This window comes from Neomonachus schauinslandi, chromosome 16, assembly GCF_002201575.2.
Source record: "Neomonachus schauinslandi chromosome 16, ASM220157v2, whole genome shotgun sequence".
NCBI classification, from domain to species: domain Eukaryota; kingdom Metazoa; phylum Chordata; class Mammalia; order Carnivora; family Phocidae; genus Neomonachus; species Neomonachus schauinslandi.
Genome location: NC_058418.1, coordinates 17,344,684 through 17,367,054, shown reverse-complemented (window position 1 = coordinate 17,367,054; position 22,371 = coordinate 17,344,684). Strand labels below are relative to the sequence as shown.

Here is a 22,371-nt window from a genome sequence, read left to right as displayed (position 1 = left end):
CGCCTGGGTGGCTCAGTCGGTTGGGCATCTGACTCTTGATTTTGGCTCAGGTCATGATCTCAGGGCCGTGAGATCGAGCCCCATGTTGGGCTCTGCGCTGGACACAGAGCATGCTTGGGATTCTCTCTCCCTCTACCCCCCACCCCCACTCCTGCTCTCTCTCAGAAAGAAAGAGAGAGAGAGAGAAATTGACATGCTGATTCTAATATTTGGTGGAAATACAAAACCTAGAATAGCCAAAATAGTCTTGAAGAAAGGGGGCATCTGGGTGGCTCAGAGAGTTAAGCGTCTGATTCTTGATCTCAGCTCAGGTCTTAATCTCAGGGCCGTGAGTTCAGCCCCTGTGTTGGGGCTTATGTCTTGGTCATTGCCCAGAAATAACTAGGGATAATGGGATGGATTTAACTTCCCACAATCATTGAGAGCATTAGTCCCCACTTTTCTGGAGATGTAGAAAGTTATGTTAGGCCTCTCCTGAACTGGCCAGGACTGTAGCCTGACTGGATTCCACCTTCAGGGGAGTCCCATGAATCTAATTATGAGATTCTGTACTAGGTTCTGATGCCCTGTTTTAAAAGGGATATGAATAACTAGGATTTATTAAATTGGAGGGGGCAGTATTAAAGACTGGGAAGTGGGAAGGTAAGTAGTGGTTGAAGGAACTGGGGTTGCTTAGCTGGGAAATCAGAAGATTCCTAGAAGCGTGATCATGATGTTCAAATATTTAAGAGCAGACTGGTGAAAAGAGGGAAAGTGGTGAGAAAAGAAGTAGACAGATAAGGGGAGGGCCTGATAAACTGAGGTAAGTAATCTGAACTTTTTATCTTAAGGGCAGTGGAAAGCCATCACAGGGTCCTAAGCGCTGTGGTAATGTGGTTATATCTGTATTTCACAAGAGATCGTTCTGACTGCCATCTTCAGATTGGATTTAGAGGTGGGGGAGGAAGGGCTACTGAAATAGTTCCTGCTGGAGAAAACCTACATAAATTAAATATTAAGTCAGAAGGGAACACAGCATAAGAAAAGTAAATGATCCGTAAGGACTATAGAAATTTAGAGGAGATTGACATAAGCTCATATAGCAAAGAATTTGGGCCCTTTCTAGGGATTTGTTATTCATGTTACCAGACTTTTTGTGGTTGCTTTAGGCAAAATGCAGCCCCATGGTACCATCCTGGAGGGAAGCATTAAAATGAACTGTAGTCCATTGGCTCCTTGGAGCCAATTGGAAATGCTGGACAAGCTCTTCATAGACCTGTCTGCTAATTTGGCTGTGTGTGCAGATACTCGGTATTAAAATAATTACACCTTGGGGCGCCTGGGTGGCTCAGTTGGTTAAGCGACTGCCTTCGGCTCAGGTCATGATCCTGGAGTCCCGGGATCGAGTCCCGCATCGGGCTCCCTGCTCGGCAGGGAGTCTGCTTCTCCCTCTGACCCTCCTCCCTCTCATGCTCTCTGTCTCTCATTCTCTCTCTCTCAAATAAATAAATAAAAAAAATCTTTAAAAAAAAAAAATAAATAAAATAAAATAATTACACCTTAATACTGGTGTAGAATGTACCTTTTCTGCTACTTCTCTATCTGACATCAGTCCTTGCTGTCCTATCTATGTAACTGCCTAGGACAGTATTGCTGTTAAAAAATTGTTTGCATCCAAGGATGCTGGAGTATATATTGGTTTTTTTTTCCATACAGTGTAAAAGATTTCTCAAACTATTTTTGATGCATTTTGGTTAATTTCCAGGATTATTAATTTGCACACATGTTGCAGGGGGGAGGGGTGGCAAGTTATTATCATCGTTAAAATGGTATATTACTTTATATAATTGAAAGGTTTAAATTTAAAAATATATATTTTTGTCATTTAAAAAAAAATCTCTTAAAGCTGGAAGTTCTTTGACATCCTTTGGAACAGAAACATCAAACAGTGGTACCCTATCCCAAAGTACTGCAGTTGGTTCTGCCTTTACACAGGATACAAGATCGCTAAAAACACAGTTATCTCAAGGTAAGCTGTTTTTTCTTTCATATATTTCCATTCCTAACATCTTTAGTCGTTTTTGTCTTTCTCTTTGAATGTAAGGAGCTTTTGCAGCTTGCAAATCACATGTATACTTTCTATTTGGTCCTTTTAAGATTTTTCTCCTCGTTGCTGTTATAATAAGTATATTATTGAATGACATCCACTATTTAGACTCTTTGCAATTCTCAGATCATAAAACTGGGAACCAGTGAACATTCTCTAAGTTTGAAACTTTCTTGCAAGGCAATTATATGACATGTATATAATACTTAAATATATCAAATTAGTCCCAGACTCACCACTGAAAATGAACTATTCTTGATGAACTTGAAATAGCAGCTTAAAGAACCAAACTATTCTTTACACTGTTGGATCTTTCCTAGCATCCTCACAGGATCTAGAGCAGTGGTTCTTAGTGTGGACCACCCACAACCAAATCATGTGGAGTGCTTCTTAAAAATGTAGATCCTGACAATTGCTATATCAGAATCCTTGGAGTTTGGCAATGTGCATTGTAATTAGCTTCTTAAAGGATCCTGTTTAGGGCGCCTGGGTGGCTCAGTTAAGCGTCTGCCTTCGGCTCAGGTCATGATCCCAGGGTCCTGGGATTGAGCCCCACATTGGGCTCCCTGCTCGGCGGGAAGCCTGCTTCTCCCTCCCCCAGTCCCCATGCTTGTGTTCCTGCTCTCACTGTGTCTTTCTCCGTCAAATAAATAAATAAAATCTTAAAAAAAAAAAAAAGGATCCTGTTTAATTTTTTTAAATCTATTTTTCTACCAGCCAGTTTTATAATCTTCGGTGGTCCCAAGAGTCTGTATCTTTTTTTATCTGCAGCTGAAGTGGTTGTGTGTTTTTGTTTGTTTTTAATTCATTTGAGACACAGAGATAGAGAGAGAGCAGAGAGCATGAGCAGGGGAAGAGGCAGAGGGAGAGGGAAAAGCAGGCTCCCCGCTGAGCCAGGAGCCCGACGTGGGGCTCAATCCCAGGACCCTGGGATCATGACCCGAGCCGAAGGCAGACACTCAACCAACTGAGCCACCCAGGCACCCCTGAAGTGGTTGTTATTGGCTCGTTGCTTTATATGGATGTTCACTTTTAAATAAAACAATGTAAAGTCATTTCAGAAGGATGCTATAATCACAGGATAATATTGTTTAAAGCTGTTGAGGGTAAAATCAAGCTAATACTAAACATAATCCTATATATCTCACTTTAGATATTTTGAAATAGTCATTCATATTGATTTAAAATAACTTAATTTTTAATTTTTTAACATTCTAAAGATTTGTTGTAGATGAATTAGAAAATATAGTAGGTATAAGGAAGAAAATAAAAATAAAAACACCCCATAGTCCCACTATCCAGAAATAACAAATAATTACTTTTTGTTGTATACACGTCAGACTTTTTTCTAGGTTAATAGAAGTGTATATTTCTCTATAGGTCTTTGGGTCTTTTTTCTTTTAAGAATTCTTTGTTACCCTGCAGGGAACCTGCTTCTCCCTCTGCCTGCCGCTCCCCCTGCTTGTGCTCTCTCTCTCTGTCAAATAAATAAATAAATTCTCAAAAAAAAAAAAATTCTTTCTTAAATAAAATTCTTCACCTTTTTAAGCATTAGTTTTCTGAACTATAAAATGGGACTTTAGGGGCACCTGGCTGGCTCATTTGGTGGAGCACATAACTTGATTTTGGGGTTCTGGATTTGAGCCCCGTGTTGGGTTATAGAGATTACTTAAAAATAAAATCTTTATAAGGGCGCCTGGATGGCTCAGTCATTAAGCATTTGCCTTCAGCTCACATCACGATCCCAGGGTTCTGGGATTGAGCCCCGCATCAGGCTCCCGGCTCAGCAAGAAGCCTGCTTCTTCCTCCCTCCCCCTGCCAGTGTTCCCTTTCTTGCTGTGTCTCTGTCAAATAAATAAAATAAAATAAAATCTTTATAAAAAATAAAATAAAGGGGCACCTGGGTGGCTCAGTTGGTTGAGTGGCCAACTGGGTTTTGGCTCGGGTCCTGATCTCATGGTCCTGGGGGATGAAGCCCCACAGTGGGCTCCATGCTGAGTGTGGAATCTGCTTCACATTCTCTCACCCTTTCCCTCCCCCCCCCCCCCCCCCGGTCCACACTCTCTAAAGTAAATAAAACCTTAAAAAATAAATAAGAATAAAATAAAATGGGGCTCTATGGGTAAGTAACTTATTGTGAGAATTACATTTTTTAAAATGTATGCAGTGCCCTTAGCATAGTGTGTGGATGTTAATTATTTTAATCAATAGTGAACATTAACCTTAATATTGAAGCACTTACTAAAATCATAAGGATGCCTGTTACCATTACTACTCAGCATCATTCTGGAATTTTTAGCTAAATCAGGAACACATGAAAAGAAATATGAAGCATAAATATTGGAATTGGTATTATTTGCCAGTGCAATTGAGAATTGACAGTTGAGAATTCACTGAAAAACCTAGAACTAAAGGACTGAAATTACAGGTATTTAAATTCACACATATAAAAAGCAATAGTTGTTCTAAAACCTAACCCACTGATTATGTAATGGAGATAAAAGATGTCATAATAAGAAATAGAAATTAAATATAAAATACATAACAAATATGGCAAACTTCTGTAGAAAATACAAAATGTAGTAGAGGGACATAAAAGAAGTCAGAGGTCATCAGAGAAACCGATCTTATTCCTAGATACAAAAATTTAGTATTAGGAAGAACTTGTGTCTCATATTAATTAAATTTACTATACTTTTAATAAATCCACATGAAATAGTAGGAGAACTTAATTAAAAAGATACACAGTCCTAAAAATAAACATGGAAGTATAGTTAGACATATTTTTCAAATGAAAGTAATGACATAGGGCTTACCTACTTGATAATAAAGTACACATAAAGTAAAGCAGTGTAGGAATAAAAGCCAGAAATAGTTCCAAATATAAATAAGTGATTAATACATGATAAAGATATTCTTAAATTAGTAGAGGAAGGCTGGCTATCCAGTAAGTGATATCGGGACAGACAACTGCCTGATCATTTGGGAAAAGTAGATCTAGATTCCTTCCCTCATACTTCGGACTCAGATAAATTTTAAATAGATTAAAATATTTTTAAATTCTTCAAGTACATATTGTAAGAAAGGTATATTTATATAAAGCAGTAATGGAGAAAGTCTGGGACTCTGCATTTAAGTTTCATCAGTGAAAACTGAACTTAACAAAATACCTAGAGTTTTCTTCGAACTGGTAAGAATGTGCAGATAAGTCAGGGGGTTGTGTTTTTATTATGCCGAAACCAGCTTCTGGGTTTATCCTAGTGGTATATCTAGCATTACCTGTATTTCCCTGTGGATGACACAGCTGCCAATAAGACTAGGAGACTTCAGTCACAAAGGTTTTGAAAGTACACAGCAGGGGACACCTGGGTGGCTCAGTTGGTTAAGCATCTGCCTTTGGCTCAGGTCATGACCCCAGGGTCCTGGGATAGAGTCCCACATCGGGCTCCTTGCTCAGCGGGGAGCCTGCTTCTCCCTCTCCCTCTGCCACTCCCCCGCTTGTGCACGCACTTTCTCTCTCCTCTGATAAATAAAATCTTAAAAAAAAGAAAGAAAGTACTCATCAGATGAGTCCTTGCTTGCTGTGATCGCCCCATCACTTGTGGTTCTGCAACACTTGTGGGTCACAGGATTCTTTTCTCAAAAGCCTCAATGAGACAAATTTTAGAAATTTATAAGATCGGAACGCCTGGGTGGCTCAGTCGTTTAAGTGTCTGCCTTCGGCTCAGGTCATGACCCCAGGGTCCTGGGATCGAGCCCCCTTTTGGGCTCCCTGCTCAGCGGGGAGTCTGCGTGTCCCTCTCCCTCTGCCCCTCCCTGTTGCTCATGTTCTCTCTCCCTGATAAATCCTTTTTTAAAAAAAAGAAATTTATAAGATCATTTAATGTCATATTATAAAATTGAACAATAGGCTTTTCAAAAAACTTAGCACTTGTTTTATAAGTAAATCCCTGTACAAGGTGATAAATGATCACAAAATGTTTTCTCATAGGCCAGAACTTCTACAAACCACTATGATGCCCGTTATAATCAATGGGAACATTGCACTGTTTCTCTTAATGGTAGAGTAAACTTTGGCATTAATGGCTGGAAATGGTGATACACATTTGTAATTACATACTTTAGATAACTATAAACGTGGGAAAATTGCTAATGAACGGTCCCTGAAGCATCTGGTGCATAATAACCAGTGCATTGTCAGCACTCACCAGTTCACCAGTGGTCGGAGCCTGTGCAGCTCTGCACTGGTGGGGAGTAACACTTGCAGCGTACTTGGAATTTTTTTTTACATGAAATGAGCATAATTTTCTTAAGCAAAACACATCCCGTGCAATATCATGAGATATGAGAGCACCTTGAGAAGAGATTTACAGCATACATAGAGACAAAACATGATGGGAGCATTCGATATTATATTCTTCTCTTTGTACTGTGACCAGGCTCTGAACTCATAAAAGGAAAAATGTAATTTGTAAGTGCACAACTCATATTTAGCAAAAGCTTCCAAAAGATCTTTCAAATGGCCAGAAATGAATATGGGGCTACTCTGTTATTTTCTGAAGGGTGTATTTGTTGCTGGCCTTTGAGTATTGACATACAATTTCCCAAGCCCCTAGGGTATTGAAGGACTTCACCTGTCTAACTTTCTAGTTCTTTACTTCCTTTATAATGGAAATGTAATGGAGATAATACCTATACATATAAAAAGTACCACTTTGGACATATCTTCAGAAAGTACTAAAAATTTTAGGTTACAGCCTCTGGAAATAATGGCTGAAGTGTCAATATAATTTTGTGGTTGTCATTATTGGGGAAAGCCTGCATCCTACCTGCATACAACATGATCTTTGATAATATTCCTGGGAAGTCTTGCCCAGGCAGCAATTTTTTAAAAACTTACTTAAATCTTATTCCACCAGGTAGAAATACAGAAAAAGTTCCTTTGGTTGGTTGGTTGGTTGGTTGGTTGTTGGGGTTTTGGGGGGTTTTTTCAATGTTTCTTTCCTAGCCTAGTGACCCAGCCCACTAAAGATAACCAGTTTTAAACTCTGGTCTAGTAAGTAGATGAATTCAGATTTGTGCTAAGGATTTAAATTGGTAGAAATAAAACTGTAGACCTTTTTTTTGAGGGTCTAGATAATTTTGAAATCCCCAGAGGATAGGGTAGTTTCTTATCTTTTGGTTACGTTTTAGGTCGTTCAAGCCCTCAGTTAGACCCTTTGAGAAAAAGCCCAACCATGGAACAAGCAGTACAGACCGCCTCGGCCCACTTACCTGCTCCAGCACCTGTTGGGAGAAGGAGCCCTGTATCAACCAGGCCTTTACCATCTACCAGCCAGAAAGCAATAGAGAATCAAGAGCACAGGCGAGGTAGAACTTTAGCTATTTACTATTCATTAATTGACTGATCAACATTTTCCATTCACCTTATTTTTTATTGAAAAGATTTACTGTGTATGAATGATCCTAGAAGGTTTAAACTGAACTTGATAGAACGTTCAGTCTTTCAAACTTGACTCAAAAGTAGTGACGGTGGTGGGGGTATAGATTTTTTGCTTTTGTTTTGGGTTCCTTTGTTTTTCCCATTTTGAACTTTACGGAAGTTTTTGATTTTGTGTCCTGAGCTCATTCCTGATTTTGTATATCTTTTATAGCTGAAGTACACAAAGTTTCAAGACCAGAAAATGAGCAACTCAGAAATGATAGCAAGAGACAAATAGGTAAGTTACTTGAATCTGAAAGCCATATTCTGGGCTTCTCAATTAAAAAGAACATTTGATGCATAATTACTATTAAAAAATGAAAGCCTACAGGGCACCTGGGTGACTTAGTGGGTTGAGCATCCAGCTCTTGATTTTGGCTCAGGTCATGATCTTGTGGGTTGTGGGATCAAGCCCCATGTCAGGCTCTGCTCAGCAGGGAGTCTGCTTAAGATTCTCTCTCTCTCGGGGCGCCTGGGTGGCTCCGTCGTTAGGCGTCTGCCTTCGGCTCAGGTCATGCTCTCGGGGTCCTGGGATCGAGTCCCGCATCGGGCTCCCTGCTCGGCAGGAAGCCTGCTTCTCCCTCTCCCACTCCCCCTGCTTGTGTTCCCTCTCTCACTGTGTCTCTCTCTGTCAAATAAATACAATCTTTAAAAAAAAAAAAAATCACTGTTACATTTCTGGAATAAACTCTACTCGATGGGAGGCAGTTGTCTTTCAGTATATTGAATTTATCTGCCATTAAGATTTATACACTTATATTTACATTGTTGTGTGGTTTCCTCTTTAGTACTATCTTTTGTATTTTTTTACGTTTTTATGTCAGTTTCTGGTTAACATTATAAAATTTTTATTGTTTTCGGGAGCTTTTAAGAGTGGATTTATCTGTACCTCGAAGGTTTGAGGTTTTCTCATTATAATTATTTAAGCCTTGAGTTTTTTCTTTCATGGTTATTGAATTAATAGGACTGTACACTTTGTGTTTTGTAATCTATAACGTTTATCCCCAGATTCATTTATTTTATCAATACTTTCAAATATATTACCAGAGAATAAATTTATTATTTTAAACGTCCAAATTAAAAAATAAAGGCAAGGTGTAATCACCTTATTTAGATAATAGAAAATGATCTTTCACTTAATTTCAGAAAATGTATACTGAATTTCTCCTGTACATTGCTGTATGTGCTATGTCCCGTGGAATTCAGGGGTTTTGGTTTGATTTGCTATATTTCACTTTTTTTTATTTTGGAAAAGAGAACTTCTCTCTCAAAATAAGATAACTGCCATACTACCATCATTTAAAAATCATATAAAGTAATAAATAAAAGTACCTTACAGTGCGCTTCAAAATTGATCCCCCAAAGGTTCATTAACAGAACAATGACTATTCTTTCAGACTTTTTTTCTTAACGATTTTACAAACATTGACTATACTTAAATTTTTTTTTTTTTTTTAAGACGGAAAGATTGTGCTATATTTACTTCCTGGCTTGTGGCCAAGGTGTTTTTAATAGTGAAGTTGAATGTTTTAAACATCCTGCTTATCTAGATTTAAGTGTCTGGATATGCTGCTGTAGGTTTTTGTGGTTTGTTTTTTCAGATGTGTGCAATTTGCAAAACTTCAGCAAACACTGAACATAACCTGTCTGTTACTGTGTAGTCACTTTCTGATCTTTGTCACTATATATTAAACATTTCACATAATTATAATCATTGAATTCATACTCCTTTGTGCTCTGTTTCTGTTAACTCACATGAACTACTGTTCCATATTCCTCTTTTATTTTTTTCTTAACTCTTTCTCTTGTGTTGGATATTTGGGTTCTCAACTTTTTACTGTAATTTATGCTATTTTGCTATTGCTTTATCATACTTCATAAATCCTTTTAGCACAGTAGAGAAAGTAGATGCAGGAAGATTTGAATAATATGAAGCCATTTAGAGGAAGACAAGAAAGGTGAAAGAGGAAGTGGTTGGAGTAGTTGAGACGTGGTGGTGCTTTTTGTTTTCTGTGATATTTGTGCTTATTAGTGTTCATTTATTTTCTTATTATAAATCTTGGTTCTTGTGATACTTTCATGGAAGACTTCCTAAATTTTGAGAACCCATTACATGTTTGGCACTTTGTAGGAATTAGAACTATAAGCAGAGCAGAGCCCCTCCCTCAAGGAGTATGACAGTAATTACTATAGAAGTCTTCAAAACAGTTTGGTTGTGTACTTGTGAGAAACATGTATGAGTTTGGACCCCATAAGTATAAATTTCATGTGTGCTGTTCTCAGTTCACTATGTATTAGGTTAGTGAAATTTCATTTCTTTTTTAATTTTTTTTTTAAGGATTTGTTTATTTTAGAGAGAGAGAAAGAGTGTGTGTGTGAGTGGGGGGAGGGACAAGGAGAAGATCTGAAAGCAGACTCTCACAACCCATGAGATCATGACCTGAGCCAAAACCAAGAGTCAAGCACTTAATCGACTGAGCCTCCCAGGCATCCCAATTTATTTTTATAAAAACTACAAATATAGTAATGTGTATAGAGACTTTTAAGAAGCATTTTTGTTGTTGCCCATTTAATAAAGACCATTGTAATAGCTTCTGTCTTAAACCAGCTTATTCTTCCTTTATTGACATAGTTCCAGGTGCTCCTTCAGCTCCAAGGAGAGGGCGTGGGGGTCATCGAGGTGGCAGGGGACGATTTGGTATTCGACGAGATGGTCCAATGAAATTTGAGAAAGACTTTGACTTTGAAAGTGCAAATGCACAATTTAACAAGGAGGAAATAGACAGAGAATTTCATAATAAACTTAAATTGAAAGGTGAGTTCATTTTTCTATTCAGAAAATGTTCTTATTTGGCTTGTGAATTGTGGATGTTTAATAAAAATCTTGACTTTCTGGTATGTGCTTGTTTTTCACTAGAAGATAAACTTGAGAAGCAGGAGAAGCCTGTAAATGGTGAAGATAAAGGAGACTCAGGAGTTGATACCCAAAACAGTGAAGGAAATGCAGATGAAGAAGATCCACTTGGCCCTAATTGCTATTATGACAAAACCAAATCCTTCTTTGATAATATTTCTTGTGATGATAATAGGTACAGTCTTTTAAGCTTCTCTTATGCTCTTGGGAGGTTGAAGTATGAAATGATTTCCTATAAATTCACAAAGTTTAATGAATACTTAAAAATATCTAAGGACTACAATTTTTTAATGTTTTATTTTGCTAAAAGAAAATAATCCGTACTAAAATTTTCAGTAACATTACTCCTTATGAAGAAGAAATAACTATGTACTTTTGTTTAGGGATGCACTGACATTTGAAAATTAGTAATTAAAACAAAAGCATTCATCTGACATCTAAGTAAGACCTTTTACTTTACTCCTCTACAGTGTAGTTCAAATGAAGTCACGGCCAAATATGCTAATGTTACTTTGAAGTTTGCTGATACAGTAAAACTTCGCCATATCGCAGCAAATGTGGATCCAGAAAATTGTCAGGTTAATTAAAGGATCCAGCATAACAGGAGTTCTAGAGTTTCTGTTACCCGTTCCAAATTTTCCTTCTCCTCTCTGTAGTTTGGTGCCACCTGGTGGCAGTTGTCTGCTTCAGCGTAAACATGGAGGGGGATGATCTGATCTGAGTCCTGCTGCAGGACTGGGCTGTACGACAACAGCAGTAGCAATTTAAACACTTGCTTCTGACATCAGGTCCAGGGATTGGGCTAGGAGCATACTAGGACCTTACTTCCTAGCATACTTGGACTTACTTTCCTTCTCCCAGCTTTCTGAGACAGAGTTCCCTTTCCTGGCTTTGCGCTCTCTCACATTGGGGCTGAGGGGAGAGTAGAGTCAATTGCCAATCCTACTATATTTGAATTCCCATTATATTGGGGGCTTTTACGATGTTTGTTTCATCAGCTGTATTCATGAAAGAAACTAACACCAGTCATATTTTCACATGACGTTTAATAGAATATTATGGGAACATACTGCCATGGACAGTTTGTGATGACTTAGATAAGGTGCTTATTTTTATTTGATCTAGGATTTATTTATCCTTAATTTGGGAATTCATGCCACATTGTTTTGCTGGAAAATGTTCTTAAACCCGATACACTAGAGATGATTTGTTCTTATAACAGAGAACGGAGACCAACCTGGGCTGAAGAAAGAAGATTAAATGCCGAAACATTTGGAATCCCACTTCGTCCAAACCGTGGCCGTGGCGGGTACAGAGGCAGAGGAGGTCTTGGTTTCCGTGGTGGCCGAGGGCGTGGTGGTGGCAGAGGTGGTACCTTCACCACCCCTCGAGGATTTCGTGGTGGATTCAGAGGAGGTCGTGGGGGCAGGGAGTTTGCAGATTTTGAGTACAGGGTAAGTATTACATGCTTTGGGGTTGGCATGCAGTTTTATGAAATTCAAAATGGTTTTATTTTGAGTGAATATTTTTAAGACATTTGTATAACTTCCAATTTGACTGTTCAGTGGGGGATTAGGTTGTTTATATAATTTTAAGGAGCAGTAACTTCTCGGCTGATGAGTCCAAAGTTTTTAACTGTTTTCTTTTCAATTGGAGGAAGTAAGAGATAGAAATGAGATTGGGGTGGGAGGGGTCTTTTTTATTGTAGAACTATAGTTTTAGATTTCATGGACTAGTAAAATTTCCCCCAAAAATGTATTAGAAATTGATTTAGGGTGTTTTTTTGTTCTTTCTTCCTTCCTTTTCTTTTTTTTGGAGGCATGGGGGATTACTGAAGTATTTATACCAAAAAAAGACTATATCATATCACCTTTATTTTATATTACAAAGTGTGTTTTCACACCAAAAGAGTCTAGGAAGGACATAGCAGCCAACATTTATATAGTACTTTGCATGTATTAGGCATTGTTCTAAATGTTTTTCACATACTAACTCACTTAAATCTAACGTAACTGTATAAGATAGTTCTGTTCTTATCACCATTTTACAGAAGAAGAAATAGGTATAGAGATACTAAATACCTTGTCCAAGGTCAGCTAGTAAGTGATGCTGCAGGTTCGTGAGCCTAGTAAGTTTGTTCCTGAGTCAGTGCTCTTAATTTACTTTTATGGAAAATTCAACTGCATTTTCCCTGGTTTTCTTATTTTACCTTGGTCTTGAAAATATTGTGATATATTGGCATTTGAGAACTGCTGCTAGAAAACTATGTAGCTCTGTATAGTTTGTTTATATGTGTAGTTAATTTATTGAAAGGAGTCGGTAGATGAAGTCAGTGTCACTCTCCTAGTTTATTGATTTTTAGGTTCAGTAGAGAGGAAGGCTATATAATCACAGAAAGGATCAAAATCCTCTTGTAAAGAGATCTACTAGAACAAAGGGCAGCTGGAAACAAGAAGACCTGCTGGCAGGAATTTTATTGTCCGTTATTTGAAACTGGCCATTGTTGAGATCCCTCTTGAAGGATCGATGTTAGTGGCTTTGGGGTCTGGCCTGTTAATTCTGACACCTCTGATATTGTATCATCCAGCCAAGACTGCTGAAAATTAGCCTCAAGTCATTAACTCAGGCTATTCAGCCACCGTGGCCTGGTGCAGCAGCTGCAGGACTTGTAACTTGCAAAATTGCCATTCTAGCTGGGAGAGCCCATTGCTTGTCACTATTATTGTTCTTATTACTGCCCTTGCCAGTGGGGCCTTTTGCTTATAGAATTCAAATATTTGCCCTTAACCCTTCTGAAGTATTTGACACTGATAACTGCCCACCCAACTTGGAATCTTTCTAGTTTTTTAAAAATACTGTTATTTGGGGTGTTTTTGTTATGTTTTTCTTTTTAAAAATGACACATGTTCCAGGGCACCTGGCTGGCTCAGTTGGTAGAGTATGTGACTCTTGATCTTGGGGTTGTGACTTTGAGCCCCATGTTGGGTGTAGAGATTACTTAAAATCTTTTTTTATATATAAAATCTTTAAAAATAATAATAATACATGTTCCTCAACACAGCCTGTAAACACTTCATGATCTGCTTCTCCAGTTCAGAAGTCTTGTACTGGCTCTTGTCCTTTTTGCCATTGGGACTCCCCTTTTCTGTATTCAGTCTGCTGCAGAAATGTGGACCACCTTCTTGCTCTTGTTCAGTGCCAAGCTTATTCTTATCTCAGGACCTTCTCACCCATTCCTTCTGCCTAGAATGTTCGGTTTGCTCCTTAAAAGCTTTCATGCTCGGGGTGCCTGGGTGGCTCAGTCAGTTACGCATCTGCCTTAGGCTCTGGTCATGATCCCAGAGTCCACGGGATCAAGTCCAGCTTTGGGCTCCTCACTCTGTGGGGAGTCGGCTTCTCCCTCTGACCCTCCCCCCCCCACTCTCTATAAATAAATAAATAAATAATAAATTAATAAATAAAAAATAAATAAAAAGTAAAGCTTTCATGCTGATGTTTGTGCTTGCTCTTCTTCCCCCTTCTTTTTTGTCCCTACCTCTCTCCCCTCCCCTTTCTTTCCTCCTCCCTTTTGTGAGCTTGTTGATACGTAGCTTTTAATCAGTTTTCAGCTTGGACCTTGTGTGCTTCCACCTACATTTCTCCATCTTTATCTGCTTTATGTCCTTTGACTAACTTAAACTTGCCCTTCTTCAAAATGACCTTACCATCTTCTTGCCTTCCCACCACCCCAGCATCCACACTGGCTGACAGTGTGGCGTAGCCCCTTTCCACATTACCACATTTGTTCCTATTCGATGTCCCTGCCCACTACCATAATAACCCACTGATTGGTCTGCAGACATTCAGTCTCTTTACCTCACTTCAGGCGTATCAGCTACCTATTGAAGAACCTATGACAGCTCCTTGTTGAAGACCACATTGACTCAACTTGGCTTGAGAAAAAGTACATTTAAATTAAACTTGGATCCTGATGAGAATTCTAGTGATTGTTGCTAGTGTGACTTCAGTTGAGTCGTTAAACCTTTCAGGCCCTCAGTTTTTACATTTTTGGAAACAAATCAAATACACATTTTATCAAATACACATTTTAAAGATCATTAAAGTCTCAGAGATGGGAAGCATCTGAGAGGTCTGAGCTCCTGGCCAAGCCGTGAGTCCTGACGTATCCCTTATAGGGGCTGGCAGCTTACTTTTACTAAGAGCATCCATCCCACCCCAGGGATGGTCTAATTAGTAGGATTTCACAATGTGGGTGAAGATCTTTTCCCCTATATCTTCAGTCTTAGTTTAACTCTACCCTTGTAAACAAATAGAATATACATACTCCTCTTCATGATAATTCCGCAGATATTTGACAAAACCGCGGTCATATTGTCTACAAGATTGGACTGTTATTTCCCGTTACCTGACAGTCATCAGTAAGCCTTTGAATAACTGCCGAGTGCATGGTACATGCATTTATTTATTAATTCAGACTTTCTGAAGCTCTGTCTCACTGTTCAGTCATTTTGAGCCTCCAGTGAAAACCCCTATCCCACACATTGCAGAATTAGAGTGCATTGTAGAGGTTGTCTGCATGAGTCTTTACCCACATTAGTGTATCCTTGACAGATAGTCCAGCCTCTGCTTGGGTGTTTCAAGGCGTCATAGATTGACTGGGCCCTAGATATTGCCCTGGTGGTAAGAAGGTTCTAATGTGACATTGTACTGCCTGCTCTTCTTACTCTGTGCGGATCCCACTGCTATTTCCAGCCCCATTTCTCATTGCCCTTTAAGCTGTCTGGTTCAAGCAAGTTGACTCATGGTCAATGCTTATATGCACTGTCCTTGATTCCGACTTTGACCTCATTTGTTGACCAGACATATTGCATTCTTCATATATGGCATGCACTGTGCTGGATATTAGTGGTAAGCAAAACGGATGCAGTCCCAGCCTTCTTGGTGTTTTAGTCCAGTGGAGAGATAGACACAGCTAAAAGTCAAGGGGTTCCCTTTCACACCCTTCACAGTCTTGTCCAAGGTTTGCTCTGTCCTTGGAAACTTCTCTTCTTTCCTACACTGATTTCTTCTTTTTCTGACTCCTATGGTATCTGCTTTCATCACACATTTTAAATACACTCATGTTCCGTATTTCATGTGTTTTGTTCTGCATTTCCAGCTAGATATGAGCCTCTTGGCATTAGTGAATGTGTATTTTACTTTCATTTCCTCCAGTGGACATGGAACCATAGTGGGCTTGAAGTAAGTGCTCAGCATTTTGATTAGGAATACACTACTTCAGCCTTCAGTAAGGCAGAAGGTCCATCAGTGTGGCTAGTCCTTCCTTGTCCATTCCAAAGTTAAATGACCCTGAAGTCTGGCACTAGAGCCCTGACCTTCTCCGCATTCTACGCCTTCTAAATCATATCACCTGGCACCTTTAAAGGCAGAAAGAGTGAGTGATCACTATTACATGAAGGAAATTTACCTTCAAGGATTAAACTCCCTTCTAAAACTACATCTAATACTTCTTAGAGAAATGGAGGTCATTGGCATTTACAGCAGCCTTCATGTAATGGGTTGGCTTTCTGCTTTGTGTTCTGTTGGCATGAATCACTAGTTTTGAGGTGAGCATAAGCAAGTCTGGTTGTTTAATGAAAACATGGGCAAAGTGGGATTATAGATTCTTAGAACTCCTCAAAAATACCAGCTGAACTATAAGCTCTCTCTCACCCTACCCCCAATAGATCGGAAACCAAGGACCCAGAGAAGTTAACTCTCTTGATCGGGGTACAAGCTAGTAAAGCCAAAACTTAGTCTGTTTGACTTCTCGCCTAGTTTTCCTTAAGGATAATGTTAGAAAGATAAATTTGTGTTAAGCTTGGTCCTGTGGCGCTTTGTGGGGTTGGGGGATGAGGAGATCAGGTTGGGTTTGTAATAAGAGTATAGTCAGCTCCTATTTTATATGCTGCTGCTAAGGAGGTTAAATAAAACACCATGGTAGGTGAGACAGATTACCTTCCATTTGAGTCTGTTTTTTCAGATAGGGTCCAGAAACAAAGAGGTAACCAAAATGACTCAGCATGGTACTCTCTTTCCCTTTCCCCCTTTATTTTCTCCTCTCTTTCCCTCTACTTCTCTGTATCCCTCTCCCCCTCCCTTCTCTCTCCCTTTCTTTCTTGCTTTCTTTTTTTTACCTTTCAGAAAACCACAGCTTTTGGACCCTAAAGTAGGTCTGGATTGATCGTACAACTTTCTGAAAGGTAAAAAAAAAAAAAAAAAAATCGGGGCATGTGAAGGTTGGCTTCGGTGGGGGACTGTGGGGTGGGATTATCTTCAGTTTATTTCTTTCTGCACCAGTTCACACCATGCCACATGTATCCAGTTTAATGGCATTGTACAAATGGTTTGGTGCTGTATACACAGATAAAGTTAAGTCTTTAACATAGGAAATAATGTATTTCTAACAGTCAGGATGAGAATCAGCAATAAAAATCAGGAATGTGATAACAACTAGTCCTGAGGAAAACGGTAGCCCCCTGGCTCTGGTGTTATGTACAGGACTTTTGATTAGGTTTAGTCTCACTGGAAAGCTAGAGGCTCCTTGAGATTTTTGTTTTTTCCCTGGTTACTTTTTAAAAATTACTACCCAGTCAACTCTGATTTTCAGAACTTATTTTGAATTTAAAAGTTATCCTTTTAAAATGAATTTCTAAATCATTGCTTTCTCCTGGCATGAAACTTTGGAGAGAAATGTTATTTTACTGTCTGGATATTTTATTGCTTAGTAAAGACATCAAAGACCTCAGGATTTTATTAATCCTTTTCCAGGGTATGTTGTCAATTGTATTTGATGAACTTGACTGCTAAGTTGAAGGTTTAAATCATTGTGTTTAAAAATTATTAAGATGCAACCAAAGTTAGTGAGGTATGCCTGTATCTTAGGGGCCTTGCTGGAACCAGCCCACACCACACCACTGCTGTAACCTCTAGTAACTAGAAAATGCAGTTAACAAATAATGAGCTACTGCTGGGTGTGGAAGTCATAAAATGTTTCCTGGAAATTAGTGAAATGGATTTATACATGAAAGGAAAAGGAGGGTATATTTGAAAGTAATGGGAAATATACTTAAGTAAATTAGAAGTACTTACTAATAAACCGATAATTTAAAACATGAGCTAATTTTTTTTTTCCTTTTTAGAAAGACAACAAAGTTGCTGCATAGTCTACAAACAAGTCTTTGAAAATAGGTGAATTTCTAGCTCTTCATGGTCCTGAGAATTGGTTTCAGTCTTTGAGAAGAATGAAGAAGTGAATTTGCTGTATATTTGTCACCAGCACTGGGTTTTTGTTTGTTTGTTTGTTTGTTTTTCTGTTTAATTTCAAAGATACAATGCAGTTACTTTTGGGGGGGAAGGCTCATCTTAAAAAATGAGCATTAAATATATTTGGAATAGCAGAAGGTTAAGTAATTTCTTATGTATAGTTAAACTACAGCAGTACTTCAATGGGACTTATAAGTATTTTTTCATCACTGAAAGGATTTTTCTTATCACTAAATTGTATTTGGCAATTATTGTAAGTTGCCTGCAGATAGGGCCGTGATACTGTGTTTTGAGCCACAGAAGGTTGTGTGTGTGTGTGTGTGTGCGTGCGCGCGTGTGTGTCTGTATCTTTCGCTCTTTCTTTCTTTCTTTTTGGAAATCCTGTAATATCCCCTTTGAGGTAGCTTATTTGGTCAATTAATTAGGGTGCTGGATGGTAGAGAATTTTGTCAGTCAACTATGTACACACAGTAAATACTGTTTCTTAGGCAAAGGTAACTTTTTTATATAGTTGTAAAATTCCATTATATTCCATTGCCAAAGAAACATTAAGAACTTTGTATAGCTGTATAAAAAGCAACTAATTTTTTAAAGAATAAACATTTTAAAGTCAGCAAACATACTGTGTCCTTGCAGAAGTTGATGTGCTGAGGAGCAGAGCTGTGGGTGGTGGGTCTTTTTTCATAGCTTTCCAGGCTTGAGATTTTTGATTTTGATTTTTTTTTTTTTAATGTTTGGAACATAAATGAAGATTTGATACATTCTTCCATTATCTGAAAAGGATAAATTACTCATACTCATTGTAAGAGCTTCATTTTGTAACAAATGGCATATCACAGGATTTGTCCAAATAATAAATATTTTCAGTATATGAATGTAAATAATCATAGATAAGAATATACTTAGCTGTATTTTCAAATAAGCACCCTCCCCTTTTTTAAGATAATAAAACTGGGCATCGATTAACCTGTTCTTCCTGATATGCCTGGAATTTTGTCGTGATACCTTGATTCATTCCATTATATTTCAAGAGGATTCAGAGTGCTAGAAATTATTTTGGCAACCTATAAGATATCCTAACACTGGTCCTTGGGCCCATGGCCCACAAATGACTCAGTAATAGAGTTCATTGCTAATTATAAATCACTAGTAAATCTTTTTGATATTTTAAGCTAGGGTGGAAAAAAAAAATCTGGCCACTTTTGTGTTTTTATGAAGGCCATGGAATAAAGGGATCCAAAGATTTAAATATTTTTATCTATTTTGATTTTTGTTAACTTTCTCCTTAAAGTATTCAATAGTGATAAAGATGTGGAAAACTGCACTGTAGGAGAATTGGAATATTTAAAGATGGTTGATATTTTTAATTTTAATTTTATATCTTTTGTATAGCTGTACAAGGAAGTGTTTTGTAATTTGGTTTCGTTTAAGGTCCAGTACTTGGCAGCCGTAGTTTAGATAATGTTGCTTAATACTGTTTGCTTGCATGTTAACAACAAAACCTTTTGGAGGACCCACAAATCATGATATTGAACACATTTCCGAAGCATTCTGAACATCAAAGCAAGTGCTATGATAATACCTATGTAGACTGTTTGAGATGTCCCGGGCCAGTTACAAGCTGTAAATACCAGTTCTACGTGCTCTGAAAGTATAAATTCACGTGTTTTCCAAGCCCTCTGGGTCACTGACTAAGGCATTTGGTGCCCCAATAATAACTGGCAGCATGGCATACCTGCAGTGCACCTTACAATATTAAAGCAAGGTTTTTATTCTAAGACAGAATAAAACTGTTAAATAAAAAATGTTCGTCAAAGTTCTTTCTCTTTAAATAGTAGTATTATTTTACCATAGAAAGAAACATGATGAAAGACCTTTTAAGTATAGGAATGGAATTATGGTTATGTTTATATTCCCTAAAGTAACTAAGTTCTAACATTTTTCCTAAGATTGATTGATTGTTGTAGGTGCTTAGGAAGCTGGGAGCCCCTTTGTCCCCCACTAGGGTGCTTTGCAGTTGGCATCTTGAGGAGACTGAGCCAGCCACGCACAGGCCAAGCTGGAAGCCTCAGGCTAAAATGCTCCCTCTGTGGGCAGGCAGGTGTGAAAGTGGAGAGAGGGAAGGGCTGACTCCTAACTTCATTTGTTGGATTAGATCGTGTCTCCCCCTGAAAAAGCAGGACTTAGCAGGGGGTAGGGAGAGGGGTCAGGAATGTTAATCCAGCTCAATGGCTCTTAATCAGGGTTTGAACTGACATCCCGAGAGCATTTAGGAGTATGAGGGGATGTGTGTTGGTTGTCACAGTGACTAGGGACCACCACTGGCATTTAAGAGTAAGGGCCAGGGTGGCAAAATTGTACACTATGCTCGATGGTGCCACATCATCGGTTATCCAGCCCAAAGTACAATGGTGACCCTTCCAATTTCAGAAATACTAGCTGAGGTTCCTCTACAAGAAAAGACGATGAGTGGGGAATTAATTTAAAAACATTTACTGAAGAAATTGTCTACATGGAATATGAAAGGACAAGGTATAAAGGGACCTTACTTCCAGTGGCACAGTCAGTGTTTTGGAAAGCCATTATCACAGGAATTACCACTTCGTCCCAGTCTCTCTCAAGAAATGGTTCACCAATCTCTTCTCCAGATCTGCTCAGGAGCATTTGTAAAGTACAAATTCCCATACCCCACACCTCGAGTCCGAGTCTGAAGTTCTGTAGAGGAGCCCGTAGGTAGTTCTGATAAGCAGGTTTAGGAAAACAGCACAGCCAGCTCACCTCATCTAGCCCCCTCCTTAAAGGGCCTTGGTAAAGTTTTCACTGGATTATTTTTCCATTTCCCCATCCTTCCAAATCCAGTACATCCAGGCTGTGACGGCTGCAGGAAAAGGGAGAGAGGACTAAGAGGAGGGAGGGGGCATTTCTGCAGGACAGAATCCAGGGGAAAACAGGGAGACAGAGATTCAAATTTCCTACGGGTTTGGCTGATTTGAGTACTAAGACTTAGTTTTTTATTCCTAGCATACAGGAAAAGGGTGTGTGTTGTTTCTGTGTCTCAGTTTTACATGGCCGTTGTCCCTGTCTCTGTGGGTTATCTGTCTGAAAGAGAAGCTGCACCTTCTGCACGGCTGTGTGCTAATCACTTGGGTCTAATCATGCCCAGATGCAGTGTGATGGGATGCCCCGGCCCTATTAGTTCAGAGCTGGTTTAAACTGTGATTGTTGGGAGAGATTGTGGGATAAAGTAATCAAAGTGAGTGAGCTCTCTTAGGAGCCCACGTGTGCATGTCACTTTACCCGTTTCGACTGTATTTTTATTTTTTATTTTTTAAAGATTTTATTTATTTGACAGCGAGAGCAGGAACACAAGCAGGGGGAGTGGGAGAGAGAGAAGCAGGCTTCTGGCAGAGCAGGGAGCCCGATGCGGGGCTCGATCCCAGGACCCTGGGATCATGACCTGAGCCGAAGGCAGACGCCCCACGACTGAGCCACCCAGGCGCCCCTCGACTGTGTTTTTAAAAGATAAGTATTAATACAGTTGGCAGTCAATTTAGGGAAGTAAAGTAGCACTGTTAATCTCAGAATCTGAGGATGCTAAATTGGGGTTTGCTCAGAGCAGGCTGCCCTAGCTCCTCCCAAGAAGGAGACACAAGGACAACTTCTTGGAAGAGGTATTCCCTGACTAGGAGTTGGTCAAGTGAGGGAAGCCAGGGAGTGTAGCTTTGAGCAACAGTGGCTTGGAGGCCAGTGGCAGCCAGGCAGCCAGCTAGCGTGTGCACTGGGAAGCTAGAGGTACAGGTCCCAGGCACTGGTCTTGGGAAAATCCCAAACATCTGAGGAGGAGTGATGCAAAGGTTCTTCTGTTTTTCAGAGCCAGTGTTAGTAAAAGCCAACTTGTGGTTTTGAGACATTTATAAACCTGGCTCCAAGAGCACGTGGGGAGACTATGAATCTAATGTGGTTTCTGTTCTCAGTGATGGTGCAGAGCTGTGAGCCAGTGGTGTGGGTGTCCTTTAAATTCCAGCTTGGTTCATATTTAACGAACTTGGCTGACTGGTAAAAATGTTTTCAGGTTTAGCTCAGAAACATGTCAAAATAAACCTGATTCTGACTCCAGTTCATAATGAATGTTGATTTTAAAGATATATTTTTTTTAAGATTTTATTTATTTATTTGACAGAGAGAGACAGCGAGAGAGGGAACACAAGCAGGGGGAGTGGGAGAGGGAGAAGCGGGCTTCCCGCAGAGCAGGGAGCCTGATGCGGGGCTCGATCCCAGGACCCTGGGATCATGACCTGAGCTGAAGGCAGACGCCCAACGACTGAGCCACCCAGGTGCCCCAATGAATGTTGATTTTAAGGAAATGCTTTAAAATGCACTGATGTCCATGTTGTGGTTCATAAAGAAACAAAGTAGCACTGCGAGGCCAAAGCATATTTCAGCTCGATAATAAGGCTTTCTTAGAGTGACTCCCATTTAGTAAGCCTTGCCTTTGCCTCCTGACTTGAAGAGTAGTCTGAAAGTGGAAGGAGAGAGGAAAGAATGCCAGTCTTGAGGGGGTGTGAGAAGTCGGGGCCCCAGGTA

General features: G+C 39.3%; 1 protein-coding gene across 11 annotated transcripts in view; it reads left to right on the top strand.

Moving 5' to 3' along the window:
• The window catches only part of LSM14A (LSM14A mRNA processing body assembly factor), a 58,482-nt gene extending 38,885 nt beyond the window's left edge, over positions 1 to 19,597 (top strand). For 2 of the 11 annotated variants that reach the window (XM_044911463.1, XM_021700764.2), the window contains exons 4-10: positions 1,886 to 2,008; positions 7,280 to 7,456; positions 7,741 to 7,806; positions 10,201 to 10,383; positions 10,486 to 10,657; positions 11,705 to 11,936; positions 17,664 to 19,597. In XM_044911463.1, the coding sequence (XP_044767398.1) occupies positions 1,886 to 2,008; positions 7,280 to 7,456; positions 7,741 to 7,806; positions 10,201 to 10,383; positions 10,486 to 10,657; positions 11,705 to 11,936; positions 17,664 to 17,687 (977 nt within the window). In that variant the 3' untranslated portion in view covers positions 17,688 to 19,597. Of the gene's footprint in view, positions 1 to 1,885; positions 2,009 to 7,279; positions 7,457 to 7,740; positions 7,807 to 10,200; positions 10,384 to 10,485; positions 10,658 to 11,704; positions 11,937 to 16,665; positions 16,725 to 17,663 lie in introns of all 11 variants that reach the window. The other 9 variants (XM_021700766.2, XM_044911462.1, XM_044911461.1 and 6 more) reach the window with 9 other exon arrangements.
• Positions 19,598 to 22,371: the final 2,774 nt, after the last annotated feature.